Source organism: Sceloporus undulatus, chromosome 6 (assembly GCF_019175285.1).
Source record: "Sceloporus undulatus isolate JIND9_A2432 ecotype Alabama chromosome 6, SceUnd_v1.1, whole genome shotgun sequence".
Lineage (NCBI taxonomy): Eukaryota > Metazoa > Chordata > Lepidosauria > Squamata > Phrynosomatidae > Sceloporus > Sceloporus undulatus.
In genome coordinates, this window is record NC_056527.1 from 27,424,376 (window position 1) to 27,449,324 (window position 24,949).

Genomic DNA, 24,949 nt, shown 5'->3' on the forward strand with positions numbered 1-24,949 from the left:
TTCCACCTGTCCTGAACGGGGTCACGCTCCCTGTGAAGGACTCTGTGCGCAGTCTGGGGGTGCTTCTTGACTCGTCGCTTCACCTGACTGCCCAGGTGAATGCGACGGTCAAGAACGCCTGTTATCAGCTTCGGCTTATTCGCCAGCTGCGCCCATACCTGGCCCAGAGGGACCTTGAAACTGTTGTACATGCTCTGGTAACCTCGAGATTGGACTTCTGCAATGCACTCTACATGGGGCAACCCTTATACCAAACCCGGAAGCTACAAATGGTACAAAATATGGCAGCCAGGCTGGTCACTGGTACTTCCAGGGCCAGCCACATAACACCGGTGCTCCAAGATCTGCATTGGCTGCCTATTCGCTTCCGGGCGCAATATAAGGTGTTGGTGATGACCTATAAAGCCCTAAATGGCTTGGGCCCAGGATACCTGAAGGACCGCCTCTCCCCGTACATTCCGTCCCGCACCCTCAGAACATCTGGGCAGCAACTCCTTAGGGTGCCAGGGGCCAGGCTTACCTCTACCACGAGGAAGTCTTTCTCTATCGCTGCCCCGGCCCTTTGGAACACGCTGCCCTCAGAGCTCCGCTCGGCCACCTCCCTGGCCCAATTCAGAAAGGATGTTAAAACCTTTCTGTTTAAGATCGCATTCCCCCAATCACAGTCCTAGCAGGCCTCCTTGTACTCCTTGTACTCTGCAAGAGGATTGGCTAACGGGGGCTTTTGTTTTGTCTTGTTTTTATATTTGATTGTGAAGATGTTACTGTTTTTAAATTGTTATTTGCTTGTTTTATGTTGTAAACCGCCCTGATCTCAGGAAGGGCGGTATATAAATAAAAGTTTTATTATTATTATTATTATTATTATTTATGTTAGATCCTATGAGCTTGACATTTGGCCACTTTGTTAAGGAAAAGATAGGTGCTTATCCAGGTATAGTAGTTCCACCTGTATGTATATTTTATCTTCCTTTTCTTTATCTCCACTACTAAAAGTGGAATTTTATACTTAAAAATGTGAAGCCTTAATTTAATCATAGAATTAGAGAATTGGAAAGGAACCCAAGAGTCATTGATTGATCAACTGTAAGTGTAAAAATCTGTCACTAAATCGCACCTGAGCATTGACCATCCAACCTCTGTTTTAAAACATACTAGTGAAGGAAGGTCTATCAGTGTCTGTGGTAGTCTGTTCTACTGACAAACAGCTCTTACTGTCAGAAGGTTCTTCCTAAAGTCATGTGAGAATTTACTTTCTTGTAACTTGAATCCATTGTTTTAAGTCCTACCCTGTGGGGAACAGCAGAAAACAAACTGTCCCCATCATCCATGTTACAGAGTTTGCCATATTAAAAGATGACTATCGTATCACCTCTCAATCTTCCCTTCTCCAGGCTATGGGTTTTTTTAACTCCAATTCCTTCAACCATTCTTCCTAGGGCTTGGTTTCCAGAATGACTAACGACCACCCTCTTCTAGATGCATTTCAACTTGTCAAGTTAAATTGTTGTGCCTGGAAGTGGTCACAGTTAGTGTTCTAGATGACTTCTAGATGTTCTAGATGAGGGACAGTGTGGTGTAGTAGTTTGAGCATTGGACTATTACTCTGGAGAGCAGAGTTCAAAACTTTAGCCATGGACCTCAGGCAAGTCACCATCTCTTAGCCTTAGAGGAGGTCAATTGCATTAATTTGAGGGTAGGTGACCCATGGTTTGTGGCAGTGGCAGCAAGCTTTTTCCTTTCTTTCCTTTTTTTAAATTCTGCTCCTGTCTCCCAATATACATGGCAAGTCAAAGCATCTGTGACTATAATTTTGAATACAGGAAGGTGCAGGGGGTTGCCTGTGCTACATCTATGGATTTACATGTTATGAAAAATATGTATTTTTATATATTATGTACAAATCATAATACAATATAATGTGAATACGTGTGTTTTAAACTAACCACTGCTGTCCTCCCAGAAAATCCTCCCTTTTCCCATGCTAGTAGCAAAACCAAAAATGTGGTTCAGTCCAAAACTCCCAATCCTCAAAATAACCAGCATGGTAGCACCTCTTCTCCACTTTGGAAAGGCAATGGTAAATTGTAGGGGTATTCTCAGTTTGGTCTTGATTGTTAGGTGTTCTAGAAGAGATATATTGGGGTTTATATTTGGTTTGGATCTGGAATATTTTTATTTAAAAAAAAAACTGCTTCAAGAGCAATCATAGGTATGCTGCCACTACCTTGCCTGTATATTTACATCTCTGAGGTTTTGGTTTATGAGCAGCAAAAGCAAACTGTCACTATTTGCTGTAAATTGAAGCTTTTAATAATTTTGTCTGTTCTACCACATTTGTCAGCTTTGAATATTCTGTCAGTTGAAAATAAAAATAGCAGCAACATTCAGCTATGGTGACACTGGAAATTTATCTGCTCATAGTAAGTATCAAATACTGACTTGAAAAATGAGCATTTTCAGTTCTCTCCCCTATTCCCACCCCCAGCAGGATAAAATAAACTTTTAGTTGCTGCTGATCATGATAACAATAAGTTATACATGCTTTACATGCCTATCTCATGGTTCAAGTTTTACACATGTTACAGAATTTTATTCACAGGCACACTGATACAGTACTCTGCCAAGATGGAGAGATTTGCTGCCTTTCCAAGTGATTGTGATAGTGCAGTCCCAAGTACACTAGTGAATAAATGTAGTTGAAGTCAACAGTAAGTCTAGCTGAACTTATTTCTGAGGATTGGGCTGCAAGTGGATCATATGGATTGCCTTGTGTTCTTTTAATTTTTGGTTGAAATCAGTGGCGGGTGATGTGAAGGTAAATGCACTCTAAAGAGTCTATTGCACTTCTTTTAGCTTGCAGCACCTTGGATAGTACCTGAAAACTGAACATTTCAATTCAGATTGAAACGTGGATCAGATTCACCACCCATCATCTATTCCTAAAATCAAAGCTACCAGCCACCGCTCATTGAAATCCTGGCCATGCATACAACCTGTTCCCATTAAATTAGTGGCTACTTCCTCAGTAGAAATGCAGGAGATTCTGTAACAAATGCTAGTTAGTAGGGTGTTGTCCGAACCTAAGCTCTATTGGTATAGAGGAATTGCACTGTTCTGTACAGTGGTCCCTTGTTATCCTCTGGGGTTTGGTTCCAGGAACTCCATGGATATCAAAATTCATGGATGCTCAAGTTCCATTAAATACAATGGCATAGTAAAATAGTGTCCCTTATATAAAATAACAAAATCAAGATTTGCTATGTGGAATTTGTACTTTCTAAAAATATTTTAAAGATATGGATGCTTGAATCAATGGCTAAAGAATCCACCAACATGGCAAGCCAACTGTATATAGCCAAGAATTAATATTTCTGAAATTTTGCATACTTCCTTGAAAATAAATCTCATTGTGTATAGTGGTGCCTTTTGCATCTGTTTGAGTTATACCCAGACTTAAGGCCCTTTCAAAGCTGTGATTGTGCTGTAATCTGCCTTGGATCCCATCCCAGGAGAAAAGTAGGATATCACTTAATTAAATTTCCATGGTTACTCCCTATGGAATCCTGCAGTTTGTAGTTTGGTGAAGCGCTAGAGTTATCTGGCAATGAATTCTAAATATGCTTCCCTAAACCACAAATTGCAGGATTCCATATAACATAACACAATAATTAATGTGGAATCAGTGCTATAATTGTGTAGTGTGAAAGGCCCTTAGTCTGTCTTATAGTAGATCCACTAAAATCATTGTATTTTCTGCAGATTTTAATAGGTCTACTCTAAACATGATTAAATCCAATCCAGAGTGCATTGTATGTTAGTGTTACAGTGTTAGTGTTCAATCACTAACATTTCACAGAATGTGGGTGGATATATATACTCTGAATGACTTTCTTCTACTTCAAGTTTCACATTAGTATGTGTGTGTACTTACAAATAAAGTACTTTATTACAAATAAAGTAACGTGTCCCATTTACATAAAACCATGCTCTTTCTCACCAACTTGACAGATTTTTAATGTATAGGACTCTGGTCTTTGTTTGTGGGAGGTACTTGTTTATTGTTGCTAACATTGCTTAATGTTGGCAGTATGTACATGGATGCAAGAATATTGAGAGTGCATTCAGCACCAATGAAAATAAAGGGGTTGGCAGTGTGTCTGCCAGCAGCAAATTTGCATGACAGATGGAGGACATTGCTAGGTGACCATGGGCAAGCTGCGGCCAGAAACGTGCCTCTGGGCCAGGGTGCTGGCTTTGGGCCAAGCAGGAAAGGAGCTCTTGGCTGGGTGTGAAGAGATCCATGACAGGGGATTTTGGCGTGTTACAGACCGCCGAAAAGCGGTGGCCTGCACCCACCCCTTTCCCCGCCGGATCGGGGCTTCAGTGGCCAGAGCGGCAGCCGCTGAGGCCCCAATCCGCTGCTTTCCAGGCCGCGGGGAAGCGGCAAAAGGCCACATCCCCAAGGCCTGGAAAGGGGTGTCCTTGGGGCTTCAAGCCCCAAGGACACCCCGCGGCGGCGGGGAAGAGGAGAAAGGGGCCGCTTGGCCCCTTTCTCCTCTGCATCGCTGGGCGCAGCCATCTAAAGGCTGCGCCAGCGATGCAAGACTAGGAAGGAGTTCCGCTGACGAAAGGGCGCACTAAACGCCCTCGCGCAGCAGGACGGCATCACATCCACGCCACCTCGTTTGGAGGCGGCGCATTCATGACGCCATCATGGCGGCCCCCATGTAGATGGGGCGCTGCCATCTTGTATGTTCCCAGGACGTATTAGGCTTGTCCCTTTTTAAACCTAGGAAGTCCTGAGGACATCCCTTATGGCGGTCTGTAACCTGCCTTTGTCTCCATTCCCCTCCCTGCCTTCCTGTAAACTGGAATGAGATGAGCTGTTCAGGTAAACCTCTTAATGGACATGGCTGCAATGAGGAAAGTGAGTAGTTGGCATGGAGGGGTAAAGCAAAGTTTGATGCAGGAGAATGCAGGAAGGACTGGTGCTAGGAAAAGCCAGAAGCCTGCCTTGGGTGGAGAGATGTTGACTTTCTTCCTTTGCTTCCTCAGACAGGCTATTTTGCTTGGATGTTCCAAGGAGTGTTCCTGTACCTCCCTGCAGTAGCTTTGAACCCCTGCCCGACCTACTAAAAATCTTTATGCTTACACTTTATAAACCACTTAGGGAGTGCTTAAGTGCACTGATAAGCGGTATAGAAATGTACTTGCTATTGTTGTTTTCATTGAAATTCACCAGTTTTCAATTCATGTCAAACATAACCAGTAGACAAGATACTAATGGCAAAGTCAAAAACATATGTAACATGCCAAGGTCCCCTTCTGGACAGTCAGGCCTTAGTAATGCAATACACTTTCCCCATCAGCCCTATGTGCATGCACACACATAGATGTGGGGAGTAATTCCCATTTCCTTTGAGAAACATTATTGAAAATAATTCCTCTTGAAATGTGATTGAATGAGAACACTGATGTGTAATATTGAGGCTGAATGTGGCTCTACATGTTTGGGTTTCTTAACTTATGAGTTGTTCTTGCCTCGATCTTAAATTCTCAGGTGATGCATGGCCCTTTTCCATTGTTTTTCTGTAGCATAAGAGGAGCAAGGGCTTATTCCTATTATATTGAGAATTGGGGACAGCTTGCGTGTGCAGATTCACTTGAAGAAGGGGGAAAGTTACCTTCTTTATTACAGCTCTCAGAACCCCCCTGCCAATATGGCCATGCCCATGATTTCTGTGTTTATTTCTTTGAGCAGATAGGTGTATGTTTCGTATACATCCTTATGAAAAGTTTTACACTCCCAGATACAAATTGCTTGGGAAGAGGTTTGTGTGAACTATTGAAAGAGAAGTATTGAGTTCTAATGCTGCAACCAGTGTTCATAAAAGTGGCTACCACCTGATTTCTTTTATCATCTAGTTCCCATGCCTGTTGTTTATTCATATTTACTTCTGGGCAGTAGAGAAAATTGCTTTCCCTGTGTATATGTGGGTGTGGGTGTTGAGGAGCCTTCCATATTCAGATACAGCCCCCTTTGTCAACTTAATGTTCTTCACATAAATTGCACTACAACTTCTAGCATTCCCAGCAACCATGGCCACCAGGCTTTTAGGGCTGATGAGTTGTAATCCAACACATATGGAGGACACTGGATCTGAAAGGCTAATCTAGTGCCATCCCTACAATGTGGGTGACTTTGCACACCTGAACTTTGCTTTAATTCATCAGGAGTCATATTCCAACACCTCCTTAATCTGGTTCTTGACTAAATAGTGGAAGACTGGGGAAGTCAACCTTTTGCTGCCCCGCAGCTAGTTTGATTGTGAGGATTTGTGTTCAGAGTTAATAAAGGAATAATTAGTTCAAACTGTATGATCTTCATTGTATGCCATTAACATTTTGTTTCATTTAAAGCCTAGATTTGGGATGCCACTCATTTTCCTATTCACATCTTTATTTGGTTCTGTAAAAACAGCTGGTTAAAATGCTTCTTGCTTTTCCCTTGGCCTATGTGATCAAATGAATGACTTTGCTATAATACAGTATTAGATTTTCATCTGAAGGCTGTAAACATTTTTCAGATCTCTTTCAGATCCCCATGCATCTAGCTGGAATTTTTACTCTCATTGAAACGTATCCATCATTCTTAAGGGTATCTAATATCCTCCTTTTTCTATTCAATGAGATGATATCTTATTATCCTTTCAGTGAACCACCATATTTTATGTGTTCAGCTGACATTGTCCGGATCTGTCCCCTTCAGTTTAGATAGTGGAGTATTATGGGAGTATAATTCCCCAAACCTAAGATTATGGCATAAGATTGCAGCACAGTGGTACACTGTGGCTCACATGACTGTCCTTAGATGCAAGTGCTGTTGATACAATCAGTAAAGTGCTTTTTTACTATAAAAAGTATGTGTGTCTTTTAGTCTCTTTTAAACTGTGAAAGCATCCTGCATAATACAGCTGGCCCTCTGTATCCATGGATTCTTTATCCACAGATCCAACCATCCATGCCTTGCAAATATTCAACATATACATATATGTTCCTGAAAGCAAACCTTGATTTTGCCATGTTATATAAGGGGCACCATTTTATTATGTCATTGTATTTCATGGGACTTGAGCATCCACAGATCTTGGTATCCATGAGGGTCCTGGAACCAAATCCCAGCAGATACTAAGGGCCCACTATAATATTGGCATAGTTATCTAACTGTTCTGTAGAGGAGGCAGCGAGAGTATCAACCAGTTAAACTTTAGCAGCAGCAAAATAGTGTTTGTGTGTCCTGTCCCTAGCATGGCTCAAGTCATATGGCCCAACAATTCCATGAGAGCCAATGTGTTCCTACACAAGTGCACAGAGCAAAGATTCTCACTTAGAGTTTACACATTTTTAGTCAAATTGTTGCTTTCTGTTTAAATTGGACTTGTTCAAGTGATCCTATCTTATCTCAGATTAATAGTCGAATGAAAATGAAACATCAGATGAAAATGAGGTGTATGGGTGTTCTCCCATGCCCACCTCCCTCTTACCTACATAAAGAGGGTAAGAAAACCAGAACATCTTTCTGTTAGCTATAAGACTTCACCAGACCAGGCAAATGTGTTGGGATGTTGCAGGTGTGTGTGTGTGTGTGTGTGTGTGTGTGTGTGTGTGTGTGTGAAATATCCAAATGACATTTCTGCTGTCCTAGACTCTTTTCTGGCAATTGTCAGCACCAGCTGCAGCATTTTATTCCTGCCTTTAAGTATTATTATTATTATTAACCTTTATTTATAAAGCGCTGTAAATTTACACAGCGCTGTTCATACAATCTTTTTAATTGGACGGTTCCCTGCCCTTAGGCTTACAATCTAAAAAGACACGACCCAAAGGGAGTGGTGGTGGGGAAGGGGCCTCTCTAGTAGGATAATACATATAAAATACATAGCAATACAGGAAAAGATTCAATAAAACAGACAACAAAAGAACATCAAATAGCAAGTGACAATTATGCAATGCCTGGGAACGCTGCCCTGAACAGGATGGTCTTCAACTCCGTTTTGAAGCTGGTTAAAGAAGTGATGGCTCTTGCTTGTGGAGGAAGAAGATTCCAGGAATGAGGGTTTCTTTGTAATCCCGAAGCATATCAGCACAGCAAAAACAAACATCCAGTTTTCTCCTGTTTCTTTTTTTTTTTAATGATCATCATCATCATCCTGCTTTTTTCCCAAAGTTAGGACACAAAGCAGCTTACAAATTAAAAGAACAAAGCAGTTAAAAACATACAAAAATGAACACTAAAATAGAATTGATGAAATAAATATTTTGCATTATAACAATATAAGTTTTGAGCATTTAAAAAAAGTGGAGAGGAAACCATATGCCCTTCAGACCATAGGATCACTTCAGCAAATCACACTCTTGGTTTAAGAAAACTTCTGTAAGAGCTCTAGGACAGATCCAAGAAGTCTATAAAAGCAGCTCCCTACTTTGAAAAACAGAATGAGTGGATGTAGAGGCCGACAAAACCCAACATGAGCAAGTGGCAATATTGTGAGAATTCATCCTCTTTAGGCCAGTATGGAAGGGCTCAAAATTGCCCAAGCTGGAAAACAGGTAACTTTAAAAAAAAACCCAGAATATTAAGCCTACCTTAACTAGGAATGAGGTGGTAATTCTCTGACAGATGGGGGACTGCTAGTCCTAGGAGCTCTACAGTTCAGCAACAACAGACTCTGAACTCTGAAATATAGGCTACATCCAGTGTTACACCCAATTAGAGTAGACCCACTAAAATCATGTATGTAACTGGTGATTGACATGTCCATTAGTTTCAATAGGGAAAACAGACATGTTCATCTCTTGTTTTATTAAGTCAAAATACAGGAATAGGAACACGAATCTGAATATGAACACAGTGTTCTGGCCACACTTCTAACCAACATGAGATCACAGTGTAAGACTGAGGCTTTTGCACTGATAGCAGTCTATGACCATGATCAGCAGGCTGGGTAAAGACAGTTCTGTGATGTCTGCTGCATTTTGCCCAGACAAGTAATAGACAGGGAAGAGGAAGAGGAACAGGAGTTGTACGAGCAATGACTGAAGATTAATCATAGCATTGACTTCTGCCTGCTCTTGATCTTGACTCTTATCTTTTTTTTTCTTCTCTTGTTGGTCACAGAAGTGCTAATGAAGAGGTTGGTTAATCCCCTTGTAACCTTGCATCTCCACAGTGAGTTAAAGCCACCAAAGCAGAAATTGATCAGTTTTGCTGAAACATTTTAACTTAGTGATACATTTGTAGTATTTATTTTTAAAAAATAATGATACCTGAACACCAGATCTAATATTCTAAAGGTAGTATAGAATAAAAGCAATTTGAACATTTTAAGACTATGTGTGTTGTGTCTTCAAGTCATTTTCAACATATGGCAACCCTAAGGTGCCATAGCATGGAGTTTTCTTGGCAAGATTAGTTCAGAGGACCCTTTTCCTCAGACTGAGAGTGTGTGACTTGCCCAAGATCACCCAGTGGGTTTCACGGCCAAGTAGGAATCCAACCCTGGTCTCCACAGAGTTGTAGTCCAATGCTCAAACTGTGCCAGACTGGTGTTTAAAACAATAAAAATAATTTAAAAGCAGTGTAATGCCCCAAGAGAGAAGGGCCTCACTACTGCAACCATGGACAGGTATGTGTAGTGAGAAGCAGTCCTTCAAATCTTGAATTCAGACTGGAATAGGTAGTGCAATACCTTTAAAACCAGTGTTATATGGTTCCTATATGATGGGCTGGTCAGCAGTCCAGCAGATTGCAGTACAGTTGGTTCTTCCAATCTGTGGGCTTGGCATCCATGGATTGGAGCATCCGTGGATGGCCCCATCCCTTTCTTCTCAATGGAGTTGCATGCACACAGCAGCACCATCATTAAGAGAACAGGACTTGAGGTCCCATGGAATTTGCCATCTGTGGTTGGGGGGGGGGGTCCAGAATGGAACCCCCACATATACAAAGGGCCAACTGTATTACAAATGTTGTCACTGTTAACATATGTTCCAAAATATATGTATGGAACAAATAAAAGATCATAAGTAATAAATATTACTAATGCTTATTTCAGGAAAGAGAAAATGCCTTGGTACAGGAAGATGCCTTGTACTGAGTCAGACCTTTTGTTCACCTATTTGTTCTACTCTCACTAGTAGCAGTTGTCTAAGCACTGGCCTCTCCTATTACTCTCTATCTTAAACATCTTACTGAAGATTGAACTGGGGACCTCATGCATGTGAAACAAGCTCTGGCACAGGGTGATCATTCCTTCCTACGATTACTAAAGGAATTACAAAAAGAAAAAGTCAAGTTCTTTTCTCAGTTCTAAGCTGAACTCTGTGTCACTACAGCAAAGAGTAGCAGCTGCCAAGACGATTACCTTAATTATTGCTGTCTTGCAAGGCAGTTTAACATTGTCACTTATCCACTAATCAGTCACAGCTAAAGTTAACAATCGATCACTAATACCTTATCCTGAGTTCATACCTTCGTAAAACTAGTCGAAGTACCTGGCATGCTTTAAATCTGATGTTCATTTGGCTTTAAAACTCATTATAAAAACAGGTGTCAATATATTCTTTTTTTATACAGTGGTACCCCGGGATACGAAAGCACCGCGTTACGAAATTTCCGGGATACGAAAAAATCCCATAGGAAAAAACTGTTCCGGGATACAAAGGTTTTTTCGGGTTACGAAAAATTTTTTGGTGCTTTTCGGCGCTTTTTCGCACGGAATCGCGGCTTTCTAGCGCTAGCGGCTATGGCTTTTTCGGGTTGCGAAATCTTTCGGGTTACGAACGCCGCGGCGGAACGAATTAATTTCGTAACCCGGGGTACCACTGTACTGGCTATGTTCACACATATAACGGGGAGAATGTCCTGGATAAATAAACCAGGATACGTACAGGCATGGGGGGGGGGACAAGATTAAGCCCTTAGACAATATTCATACTTATTATAAGGAAACCAGGCATGTCAGTGTAGTGTTTACAGACAAACCAAAATTCTCAAGTCATCTCCATACTCCACTTGTAACTTAGATTGTATGAAACAATTTGAAGGCAATGGCAAACCTCCTCTGAACAAATCTTGCCAAGAAAATTCCATTATAGGTTCACTTTAGGATCTCCATAAGTTGGAAATAACTTGAAGGCACACACACAACCTTAGTTCTAAATTTGCAGACAGGAGCAAGCTATGTTTAAGAACTGAATCCTCATTCATCCTGAATCAAGATTCCTGCTCAAGCAAAGACAGCAAAGATTCTTGCTCATGCAATCAGTTGGTAAGATGCTTCTGTATGCTGCCTGTATTTCCATGCTTATTCAGTCAGAATGTAAAGGTCACCATAGAATTCAAATACTGTCAGTATGGCATAAGCTGACTTGTGTTTCACCTAAATACCTTCCCCCTAGTGATTCTGCACAAAGACAAAACATTGCTTTACACGTCACGGTGAGCTTATTTCAGATTTGGAAAGCTCAGAGGATTGGGTCCAAAAAGCTGATAAATGTCCATGAGCTGCTTTTCAAATGCTCAGGTGTTTGTGGAATGTTGTTAACAAGGTTCAGCAGTGGCTCTCCTGGTCCGGAGCTCCATGTATGTTCCAGTTTTATCACGGAACTTCTAACAATTAAATGACATAATTAAAAGAATCCTTGTGGGTGAGTTGATTCTTTACACTATCAGAACCATGGCTTGTTGCAAGAAATTGCTTGTTGGAGGTCTTCTAAATTGTTCAAGTTAGTTTAATTCTCAATTGGAATATGTATAATGTGGTGGAAAGCACAACATATTCTGTTATCATTGTTCATGTAACTAATTTCACTTTCTGAAACAATAAGCTACATTTTTTCTGTAACTGATTATAAGAAGAACTTGAGGTTGTTCCCATAAATGGTATCACTTGGCCCACTTTGCATCTGCTATTCTTAGATTTGAATATAGTGTGAACCAGTTTAAATACAGCATTTGAGATAGTCAGTTCTTAGGGTGGTTATCTCGAATGGAGCCAAATAATCCAGAGCATCAACATTCCCATTATACAGTGTTTAGCACATTCCTTGTCCCTGTTCATAAACAAAGTTACCGTACATGGAAATCAAGCCATGGATTTCATTTGAATTTTTTTCCAAATAAGAGGTGGGCTTGTGGCCCTTTCCCCTTTTTTTATCCCAGTTTGCAGTCAGTTTTTTTTTTAAAAATGAAGACTTTGTAAAGTTAAGTGATTGTTTTCTAGCTTTACAGACATTCAGTATAAAATGTTTTGATATAGCAGCTGTGTTTGGTGCTAAAATTCCTTGAGGAGAAATGCGTGTATGTATTGTATATATCCTTGCTTTAAAAAAAATACAGCCCACAAGCATTCACGGTTTAATTCAAGTTCAGATAAAACACGAACTGATGTTGCTGGATATCATGGTAAACTGCAGTGCAGTAGTAAATATTTGAGCATCGACAGATAGATAAACTAGGAAAAGCCAGCACCAAGTCGACAACGTTGTCACAAACTTCGCAGAATGAAGTTGTTTGATGGAGTCTTTCCCTGGCGATTTGGCTGCAGATGAAAATGTCTTCAGCATTAAGATTTCATGCTTGGATCTCCACTCCCAACGATCATCAATCAGCAGATGGACACATCAAGAATCTTTTTTCTTACCCAGGATTACTTAAATATGTTGGCAGAAATATAAGAAACCTTTGATATTGCTGTGTATTTCTCTGCATAGTTTTTTCCCCCAGTCATAAACACATTTCTTTTACTTGAATATGTGTTGCCGTTCCAGCAGATATTACTGATCAATAGCATTGCATTAGAAAAGCAGATATAAAACTCTTTTATGTACAGAAGATTTCAGGGCTACCAGTAGTAAACCATAGTGAGTGATTGTCACACATTCAACCAAAGGAATTGGATACTAATACTTTTAAGTGGCACTATAAATGAACAAATAAAATAGACAGGTAGGAAAAAAAACCAATGTGTTGGGGATGGATATAGTATTTAAAATTTTGTGTTAGATATCTTGCTTTTGGGAATACCTACTTGTGCATTAGCTAACAGTTCCAGTTTAACATAGCATCCCATCAAAACTGTGTTGTGCAAGTCTATTTTTTTTACTCAAGAGATAAATCTTGCACAGCTCACTGGGGATCACTGCTAACAAATTGTGCATACAGTCAGTCCTGTGGCATGCTTACACAGAGGCCCAGACCCTAGGATGGGCACCAGGCCTGGTAGAAGTCAAGTCTTATTGAAATCAATGGATTGGGGTCAGGTTTAGACACAGGCATGGAGGAGTGCTCTCCCATTGAAATCAGGTACAGGCAACTGGGCTGGCAAAAACAAAGTTTGCAGTCCTCTTCCCCACCAGGCAGCCTCTCCAGCAGTGTCAAGAGCACTGTAAAAATGTGATTCAGAGGAGAACAAATCTTGCCAAGAATGTCCCACGATAGATCACCTTAGGTTGCCATTAAGTCAAAAATTTGGAAATGACTTGGATGGGCCACAAAACCATCTAAAGAGTGAATTTGTGTAACATTTTCAGTGGGAGCAGAGGGGTGCAGAGAATAGAGAAGTCCACTTCTCCCTACCTAGTTGCACTTTCCTAAAATGGCTAAACTTGGCTCAGTCTGTATTCCTTCCAAGATTTGCATAGCATTATGATTGTAGTGTGCAGTCCTAAGCACACACAACTGACGGTTAATCTCCATTGAACCCAGCACAATTTACAAACATAGTACTGTATTGTCTACATGCATAGGATTGTGCTGTGTCCTGGTAAATAGATGTACCCTTTGTTTTAGCTTATGTTTCCACTTCACAGTCTTTTTCTGAGATGTTCATGTCTGTTGTATCTTCTTTGCTTTTATAATTTGTCCATTTCCCCAAAGCTTCTGACACTATATAGGTATTTATACTATTTATACACTGCACTTCAGCTAAAAAGGCTCCCAGAGCAGCTTACAAATAGTTAATTATACAGTTTTCTGTCCTCTGGATTATAAGATAATTAAGATACAATACAAAAGCAAAAGGGATTGGGGTTAGGTTCCACAGATTCTTGCTGGTCTTCTCCCTTAGAGGCCAGAACAAACTGCCTAATGTCTAACACATAGTCTTACAAAATCATAGACCTAGAAGGAGAACCAAGCAACCATCTCATCCTGCCATTGAAGGAATCCATAGCTAAAGCACCCTTGAGAGGAGGCCTACCCCCCCTGTTTAAACCTCTCCAATAAAGAAAAGTCCATCACCTCATGAGGCAGTCTTAACTTTAAGAAGCTCATCCTAATCTCTAGCTGGAATTTACAGTACATGGTAACAATTTCAATCAATTGGTTTGGATTTGAAGCAACAGAAAGCAAGCTCCCATCATCTTCCACATTACAACTCTTCAGGTGGCTATTTTATCATATCCTAGAGATGTCTATCAGATGGCTTGATTGTGTTGCTCCGGACTTGTGTCATGGCTTTTGATAGTTTTGCTTCTGTGTGCCATATTCTTCCAAGTATCTGCCTCGTGTGTTTGGGAATTATTTGCCCTCCCTAGAGGCATCCTCCATCTGTTGCCTTTACAGGAGATTCCGATTCCTTGTGAGGAGGAAGCCGTGTGGAGGTGAAGGGGGCAAGCCTCTCTCACTTGCCCACCCCATCCTGACACCAAGCCTAGGGATGCCACTCAGAGGTAGCTATTGTAAAACTTTGGTGTTGTCCAGGAGAAGTAATGTTTGCTAGCATTCATGTGCTCAAAAAAAAGAAACACACAAGGTCTACTTCTGCTAGCTACATTTGCTTTAGCTAAAAAAAGACGTTGATAGACATTGACTGTATTATTGAACAAATCTTCTGTCTTCCTATTTCATAGATATGTTTCTATGAACACTAATTTAAGCTCTGACATGAGGTCAGAATGTTCTTAGTGGGCATCTTTGATGTATTCTTTCATTGTGTGTCAGAGCCAGGAGGCAAAATACCAATTCGGTTACTTGTATTCAAGTTCACTGAGCTACAAGAGGCTGTTCATTCCAAGGCTTACATTGACTTCAATGGTTATGGCAATTCACTTCCACAAGTGGCTACTTGCTTCCCACTTCTATAGAGGCTGCTTGCTACCTTTTGTTTTGATTTCCTTTTCTCAAATACTAAGAGGAATGTTAGGGAGAAATTGCCTCATGGGTTTTTTGTTTTGTTTTGTTTTGTTTTGCCTTAGATGCAAATGAGTGGGTTTTTCTCCCATGTATACAAGAGTCACTATGACATGATTTCTAAACTTCAGAGCCCTTCCACAGTATAGAATTATAGCAGTATGATTCCACTTTAACTCTCATGGCTACATTTTGTGGAATCCTAATCACTGCAGTTCAGAGGGAGCCAGAAATATCGAGTGCCCCCACCAGACTACAAACCCCATGATTCCATAGAATGCAACCATGGCAATGCGATGACTGTGTAGTGCGAAAGGGCCTTTTTAATCCTCAAACTGCATTATCTTATCTTAACTTATCTTTATTGCATCTTTCTGCCCAACTGCGCTCAAGGCATCTAAAATTCACAGAAAAGCAAATACAATTAAAATAAAAACACAATTAAAAAACACACCAATGAAAAGAAACTGCAGCCTTCTTTAGTTATAACCCAGTTTATATGCTTTTTGTGTAAAGTTGCCACTACCTGAAAGCTTTCTTTATTCCAAATTGTCTTTTCTTTAAATTAAATAAACCTATAGAAGAAGAAGGGTCTTGGAGCAAGATGACATTATGACACAGGGCTTCTTTTAAACGTATTTCACAATCAGCCATCCTCTTGGTGAACTATAAAACCTATGCCAAGTCTGAGCTTTTATGGAGTGGCACAGGAAAATTTCAGTGAGCCTGGGAGTATAAATCCCTTGAATAAGTTAAATGAGTAACAGGCAGTAAAACATTAGGCTGGTCAGCCCAATGTACTCAGTGTTATGGGTTTTGATGTGTCCTGTTCGTTGTGCTCTCAACAGATTTTAGATATAACCCATAGAAAGCTAAAACAATCTGAAAAGCTAAATATCAAAGTGTGAATGTAGGTATCACTTTGGGCACTGTCTGTTTGCTTATTGTTCAGTTATACTTTAGTACTTAATTTTAAGTAACAAGGAGCTGATCGGCTTGATATCTGTTCTTCAGCTACCTCCGAAAATAACATAAATGGAGGGGGGGGGGTCTAATGAAAAATAATGGAGAAGTATGTGTGAGGCTTAACGTATGATCTGTGTTCATTACCATAAGTGACATTTTAACAGGATTTTTACTATAAAGATTATTGGCTGGCACAGAACAAGGGTCACACCTGAATAAACTCTCAATCAGTCTTGCTTCCATAGTGATGGTTATGAAAAATCACTAAGGCCCTCTATAATGTCTGTATTATTCCATAATTAATGGTGTGTTGCATTGTTTTGAAAGTGCTGATGAATAAATGGGGGAAAGGACATTGCCTCCAACCTATGCTGTTTTAACACAAGCTTGTAAAATATACAAGTGGGCACCTCTGATGTTCTTAATCACCTGAGTATGGAAATGCCTACTAATTAGCAAATGCTTTACAATAAACATAGTTATGATCTCCAAGCTCTTACAAAATTTCTGTGTAATTTGTTTTTTTTTTTTAAAGGAAGGAAAAAAGAAAAATAACTTGAATTTAAGATTGCACATAATAATTTCCAAGGAATTGGAACCTGAATCTAATTGCACTTGGCTTTCTGCTTTTCAGTATTGTAAAGATTACTATCCCGCACTCTAGGCTTTCTACCATCATTTAATGCAGACTCCAGTAATGAGAGTGATACAAAATCCCCCCAATGTGTAATGCTCAGTTGATAAATATATTTTGTCAAAACTGAAATCCTTGCCTTCTAGGCCATTTCTACAAAAGAAATGAGCACTGTTTCTACAGTGATCCCATGCATAGGTGTCTGTGTACAGTTGTGGAAATGTTTGCCAAATGTTTTCTTGTAATTTTGAAGAGAGACATCTCAAGTGACATCTAAACTGAGCATATATAAAAGCTAGTGTGGTATAGGGGCAAGTATACCATAGTAGACTCAAGTTGACATCTAGGGCCGATGTGGAAGATGCTGGGCAGTGTGAAGGGACTGATGATGACAAGCCCCTGGAAATCTCCTTTATTGTTGCTCTTTTTTTAATTCCCTTATATCAATCTTTTCCCAACAATGGAAATATATTTACTTGCCAGTGGAATGATAGCAATGAAGGAACTATCCTGGCCTTCCTACAGAGGAGGTTTCAAAGCCTGGGTGTAGTTACTGAGAAAGCCCCCTACCATGTTCTCTCCAGACATATCTGTGAAGATGATAGGAACAAGAAAAGGGTTTCTTGTGCATTTTTAGATACGAGATACCTTTGGGTATCAGCATGCTAGCTAATTGCTCCTCATCAACCTGGAGAAAGGTGACAGGTGGGGTGTTGCTGGGTTCTGTCCTTGGACCTGTGCTGTTTGCATGTTTACAACCTTAGGATATCCTAGGATATCTTAGAATAATAATACCTTGGAATCGAGGACATGCTCATCAGATGTATAGATAACACAAAACTGGAGAGCTAGGTAATACATCAGAGAGCCAGTGGGCGTAGTTGTTTGAGCATTGGACTCCACAAAAGGTTCAAACCCCTGCTCAGCCACAGAAACCCATTGGGTGACCTTGGGTAAGTCACATTCTCCTAGAAGAAGTCAAATGAATCTGAATAAATCTAGCTATGAAAATAGTTTGCCTTAGGGCCACCGTAAATTGGACATGACTTGAAGCCACACAACAGCAAGGTGTAATAAACTAAGAAGATGCATTCCAGATTATTTTAATAGATTGGAAACCTGGGTCAAAACTTTTTTAAAAATGAATTATGAACAGGAATAAATATAATGTAGTACATTTAGTTTGGGGGAAATCAAATCTCAAAATATAGGTATCACATCTAAACATACAGATGTGTAAAATACAGCTACGACTGGCGGCCGGGGAGGGGAGGAAGAGACTACTCCAGTGGAAATAAAAAGTTGCAGTTAAGATCAGAAATTCATGAGAAAAATACTGAGAAAAAAATCATGAGATGAACTCTGTATGGATCTCAGAAAACAAACAATAACTAGAATTCCTGCCAAATCTAGATGCTGATCTGGAGGAGCCATAATGTATTTGTTCTCCTTTCCAAGATTGCTGCCAGCAGGAGAAAAATTCTATGTATAACACTGCTGGCCATGGAGTACCCAAATATAAATTTATCTGCTGTGCACAAGTAACTTTAGCAAATTTTAATCAAGAATAGATATTTGCTCTAAATTTTACTTGAGTAAGCAAAGGATATCCATTTATATTTTACATCATATTTTTGTATTGCTGGCTCATGCAATCTCTCTTGAAGAGAGACTGTCAGGAAGTACATTTATTGCTTTGCTTTGCTTGCTGTCCAAGCCATTCGACCAGTAATTGCACTCTATCCATGCATATGTTCCCTTAGCCCTTAGTTCTGCTCTTTGTTTTAGCTGGTTCCAGCATTAATTATAATACCAACCATCTGTGAGGTGAGTTTTGGCACCAAATGCAAAGTGTTTGAAGTGGTCCCCAAGAATATAGAGTTTGAGTTTTTCTGCTATGTATCTCGTGATTTGGTAAAAAAAAAAATTGTTTGGTTTTGTCAAACAGATACCTGGGTGGTCATAACTCTAGATCTCTACACATTGTGTGCTGCACAGTCCTTCTTTGTTTATTTACTCAGAAGCAAATATCCACTGCCTATTTCAGGTGGACTTTATATCCTAGTAAATTTGCTATATTTGGTGGGAATTACACATTCCTGTTACAAGACAAAATCCAAAAGCTTGTGTGACATTAGTGTCGCAGTAACATTGTCCTTAATTTTGGAGGATTTTGCTTAGCCTCTGTTAGCTGGAAACAGGGGTATACTGCCTTACAATAGCCAACAATCTAATGGCATGATGCCATTGTTGTGAAATACATTTTATCCTGTAATCTGAAGAGATATTTTCATTTTATTCTGCAGCATGTGATTCCATTTGGGTGTGTAGTGATGGCACCTAAGAATGGTATGATTGAGTGTGTGGCTAAACTAGGCAGTGAGCAAGCAATACATTTTCCCATGGGGGCATACTGGAATCTGGCTGTAAATGCTAAAGGCTGGAGAACTCCTTGATAGGATCATGCACTACACCTACAGAAAAAGCCAATTTTATGTTCACTGTCCACCCCCCTCCCCCCAAAAAAAATCTCAATAGGAGGCTGTTTTATATTAATACACAAACATGTAGACTGGTCCTCCACCCCCTACTCCAAATCTACTTGTACAAATGTTATGTTGTTCCCTGTTTCTCTTTATCCTACCCGTTTTTAAAAAAACATAGCTTTGGGCTATTGCAGTTTTGCCATGCTTAGCAAAAAAGGAATCAGCGGGAGGTGGAAATTTACCTTTGCCAATATTTTCACATTTTTCTAGCCCCTTTAATAGCCCTTGTTAAAGTTATAAACCTTAATAACAGGATTTATAGCTTCAGCATCTGAGGTTTTCAAGCCATGTGATTTATGCTTTAAATTGCAGCATTTAGCACTTCGTACTTTAATTTAGACAGATCACCTATTTTCTTAAATGCTTAAGTAATGTACCAAGCTGCAGTTATTGATTCTCTCTGCATTTATTACAAAGGAGGCTGTATTTGTTCTTCCCTCTTGGGAGGGCCCTTCCTCAACTGCATGCTTGCTAGTGACAGCTTAGACCCCTGATACATAACCAAAGACCTTGCCTAGTATCCCTGCAACTGCTTGGGGAATTTTTATTAAGTAACGGCATCATTAAAGTGGACAGAATGATGAAGTTTAATGAGCATCCTTCTCCCTTATTGTTAGTTTTGCTGTTGCAGCCAGAGTGCTCACATTTGTTACCCTCAGTGGGGCAGGGCAGGCAGAGAATGGCATGCATTTTGAAGCTTAGCTGAGCACCTCTCTGGGATTGTATGTTTGTAGATTTGCATATTATATATGCTAGGGCGTATTCCGTGGCAAAGCAAAGCAAAGCCACAAAATCTTATTATTAAGAGATTTAATGCATTTTCAGACTTGACATTAAAATCCCCCAGAAAACTATTTGCCCTTTTCCTTAATGAGGAAGCTGCATACTGCACTGGAGGTCTGGCTGTACTGTTGTTTAGAGAGACGCTGCCATTTATCAGTTATGATTATAACACCAACAGACTTTTTAGTTGCCACCCAAGGTAATTACAGATGCCTGAAAGACATGAAATCTTGGTATTTTGCTACACTGTCCTCATTGCTCCCGAGGGGTTTGCATGGCGTGTCCCATTTAAATACTAGCATCTCCACACCAATGGGGGCTTCTAGAGAAAGTAATTGGCAAAGTTGTCTTTTGACTTGGGCACTTTAATAATCCACTGCTAATGAGTGAACCATGTAAAGAGGTGACAGGGAAGATGACATTAATGTTAGGATTACCCAGCTTTGGTTTTATTTATAAAAATGTCCAAACAGTCTCATTGTACACTATAGATTCTGATCATGGTCCATATATATGTCAGGATAAACAGGAAGACAGAATTATTAGCAGCCTGCGTCTAGCTCAGTGGTCATTCTTTTGGCCTTGCTTTGCTATTTAGACAGCACAACCCATCAAATTGTGACCATGCACTGTAAGTGATTGCCTGCTCATAATTTGTTTTATAAACCTTATCCGTCTTCGAGTCTTGTCATTACAAATCATTAATGAATAATGTTCAACATTGCTTCCACAGCATCATTGTGAAATCTCCCTTTTTATTAGGAAATTAACTCAAAAATATTTTGTACAGCAGTCATTGATGGAAAGACCAGATATTTTAACTCCTTCTGTTGGATCCTCCTTACTTGGGCTGCATCTACACTGCAGACACTGCTTTAACTGGCATGGATCAATGCTATGGAAGGCTGGAATTTGTAGTTTTGTGAGGCACCATGATTGTGACAAAGGCTTAAAGCCCTAGTGAAACTACAGTTCCAGGGATTCCATAGAATGGAGCTACAGTACTTAAAGTGATAGCAAATTTCATTATTTCTTTGGTTGTAGTAACAGTATTAGAAACATTATTTGGGATGTTGGGTGAGCACAGAAACTATAATACAGAAAACAACATGAACATACAGGTACTGGTTTTGCTTCATAAAGTGCTCCTTGATCATGGCCAGAGTTTGTGGCCTGTGCCTAAAATCTGTTCAGGAATATACAGATTTCCATCTGTATTTTTATTACCCTGTTCTCAGATATTATGATATAACACATCCTTCTTTTTAATAATAATTAATTTAAATAATTTTTTATTTATATACCGCTATTCCAAAGATCATAGTGGTGAACAGCAAGTAAGCTAATTAGCAAGTAATCTTCCACACTTTCCTGATCTGGCAACTTTACTGCAATGCATGAACTAGTGCCTGCACCCAGAGACTCCCTGGCTCTAATTTTTTTTTCCTGTGCAAATGTAGTGCCATTTTTCTCCCAGGCACTTACTCTCTTTGCCTGTACTGTGGAGGTGATGGTACAGCAGTGGATTGTAACACGGGTGCCTCCTTCAGGTTAGGGCTCTTTAAGAGATTGTACCCCTGTATTGCCCTGATCAGGTCCCATCCCAATCTCTTTTCTGGTTGGTTATTTGTTTGGGTAAATTTTCATATGGAACTTAGGAAGTTGCCTTATATTGTGTAAGACCATCTGTCCAACTTGTCTATTTTGGGAACAGTTCTCCAGGGGACAGCTGTTTCTCAAGTACACCTGGAGATGTCAAGATTTGAACTGGGAACCTTTTTCTCTTCAAGCAAAGAAGGTGCTTTACCATTCAGACCTGCCAGATTAATCTTTAAGTCTGAATATTGGGTTTGGTTATGAATGCACGCAGGCACAGAACAGGTACTTTCTCTTGAGCTCTTCTTCAGTTGATGTTTGCACAAGCTTTCTTCCCACAAGAAACTTTAGAGATCTCTGGGGTTTTTTCCCTGACACAACTGAGCAACCTCCAAAAGCACTTTGTCAACCAAGCAAGTTTACATTTGCATCCCGTTTGTCTTGAAGGCTTTTAATTTTGGTTTAAGTAGGGATCACTCATAAATTATCCATTAATTGCTCTCTGGTGTTTAGTGTAAATCCTCTCAGCCTTATAGTCTATTTAGCTTTCATGTGAGTGCCAGCAATCTTAATTGTAGGATACTTCGTCAACATTTAATCAGGGTTCTGTATTAATGTGGCATTGATGTGTTGGTGGCTCTCTTGCTACAATCCATCATGTGTGCACAGCCAGAGAAGAGTCTTGACACCATTGCTCTGTGTCACTTTATCAAGCCCTGGAGTATTCTGGTTAGGCAGCAGGCTCACTTCCCTTTTCATCAGCACTCGATCTTGCCAGTTCAACCCAATTTTTGTCAGTGTCTCCAAAGGTTACAGATTTAAGGAACTTGTTCCATCCTCAAGCAACTTCTGTATACCCAGATATAAATTTATAGGCCTTGTTTTGGATTACAAACTGAGTCTCCCTTATCCAAAATGCTTGGGACCAAAAGTGTTTTGAGTTTTGGGTTATTTTATTTTATTTTATTATTTTTGTTTTTATTTTTTGGTTTTGGGAATACCTGTATTTGCAAATATGTACACAGTGAGATATCTTGGAGGTGGGACCCACGTTTAAACACAGAATTCATTTATGTTTTATGTGTACTTTATACGCATAGCCTGAAGGCAATTTTACTTGTATATATATATTTTAAAAATTATGAGTGAAACAAAGTTTGTGCACATTGAACCATCAAAAAGGTGTCACTATCTCAGCCACCAATGAAAAAATGTTTTGGCTTTTTGTGGTATTTTGGATTTTGGAGTCTCAACCTGTAGCAGGAAGCACATGGAGCTACCTTTTTAAAAAATAAATGAAATAATAACAATAACAATAACAACAACAACAACAACAACAACAACAATAATAATAATAATACACTTTTTACTTCCTATGTGGAAACATTTACTGTCTTCATTTGTTTGATGATGAGACCCCCAAACCCTCTTTGTGTTCTTTCTTTGTAGTCTTTATGGAAGACACATGCAGGCAAACCCTGAACCTCCAAAGAAGAACAACGACAAGTCCAAGAAGATCAGTCGTAAGCCTCTAGCTGCCAAGAACAAATAAACCACCAACAATATGCCATTCTTGTAAGACTTGTTTTGCATGTGCCTTGTTTTTTAAACATATTATTTACCAAAATGAGTTGTTTTTTTATAAACTAAAAGGAAGAATATCTTTTTTATATATAGCACAGCTATTCACAAAGTATATATTGCCTTGGTTAATTAATCCATTATTGTAAGTATTACCAGTTAACAGCTTAAATCATGCAGTCATTTAATCTGCCATAAATCACTTTATCTATTCTTGAAACATGTGGGAAACAAGGGAGGGATATAACTTAACTAATTCATACCACCAGCTAAAATTGATTATTCCACCAGACCATGTATCACTCATATTTTATGCAATGCTCTTAAATTTATTAATAAAAACCATTTTGTACCATGTGTTGTTTTCTTCTCTCCTTTCCTTCTTCTCACTCCTCTGGATATTTTGGATTATCTGATGACCCCCCCCCCCCCCCGGAATTATTTTGAATTATGTCTGGTCAAGCTTTAAAAGTGCATCATTAAATATAACATTGCTTTCTTAAGTAGACTAAAAAGACTTTTAAACAATGACCAGATGTCATAACTGCAAAAGAGACCAGGCATTGCAAACTGTAGGACATTCAAGAAAAATGTGGGTCATTACGAAATAAGAGATAAAAACACTAATATAAATATAAATCCATGTTTCTTAGTGATGCTCAAAATGGAGGACATTTTGGAATTCCTCCTGGACAGAAGGCTGAAATGTAGGACATGACCTGGAAAAGGAGGATGCCTGATCCTCCTGCTTAAACTAACATTCTGGGGGAGACTTGTGAAGCTAAATGACACTGTAAATCAGCTCACTGGGCCATTACATCCAGTGTAATCTTGCTACAACTCTCCAAAACCCTAGGTATTTCCATCTACTTACTTTCCCAACAAATGTAGGACATGACCTAAGATAATTTCAAAAAAGGTGTGTATGAGAGAGAGCAAGAGAGAGCTATTGTTTAGCTCTGGGTGCATAATTCCCAGCCAGCATAGTCAATAAGTAGTTGTCGCTCAATAATACCTGGCGCATCATAGACTCTCAATCTTTCTGTTAAATGGAAAAGCTAGTTTTTTGAACCCAGGGCTTTCTTCATCAACTCTTTCATTTATAGTTCTATGATTTTATTTTAACTAACATGGCAACATCCTATGAGAGGTGGAATTTGGCATTTGGTGAAGGAATTTGGCATTTAGTGCAGAATTCTAAGCAAGAGAGCGCTAGTGCCTCACCAAAATATGAATCCCAGGATTCCGTAGGACAAGAGTGGACAAATAGAGTGGCCCCATGCGGTCACTGGGGCCTCAAAGCATGCCCTGGTGTGATTTTTCACCCCCAAGCCTCACACTTCATGCCTTCAAAGCCCCACAAAATGCTGAAAATTGACTGAAATCAAAATAAGAGACAACACCACCACTTCCAGTCATGTTGGCCATTCCTTCCAGTGGGTGTGGGAGTGAAAATTTGGGTCCTCCCCTTGTACAGTTGCCATAGGATGTTGCTGGGGTCATAGTACTGTGATTGTGTAGTGTGAAAGTGCCATATAAAGTAGTCTGTTTTACTCTTGAGCTATACAAGTTTCATCTGTGTAGGACTGTACATAGGCCCTCCCTATCCATGGATTCTGTATCCCCGATTCAAACATCCATGGCTTG

The 24,949-nt window shown here is 39.7% G+C and overlaps 1 protein-coding gene across 1 annotated transcript in view; it reads left to right on the forward strand.

The window, feature by feature from the left end:
* The window catches only part of RSU1 (Ras suppressor protein 1), a 97,395-nt gene extending 73,736 nt beyond the window's left edge, over nt 1–23,659 (forward strand). Inside the window, exon 9 of the mRNA XM_042472441.1 lies at nt 23,171–23,659. Within this exon, the coding sequence (XP_042328375.1) occupies nt 23,171–23,273 (103 nt within the window). The 3' untranslated portion in view covers nt 23,274–23,659. The remainder of the gene's footprint in view (nt 1–23,170) is intronic.
* Nucleotides 23,660–24,949: the final 1,290 nt, after the last annotated feature.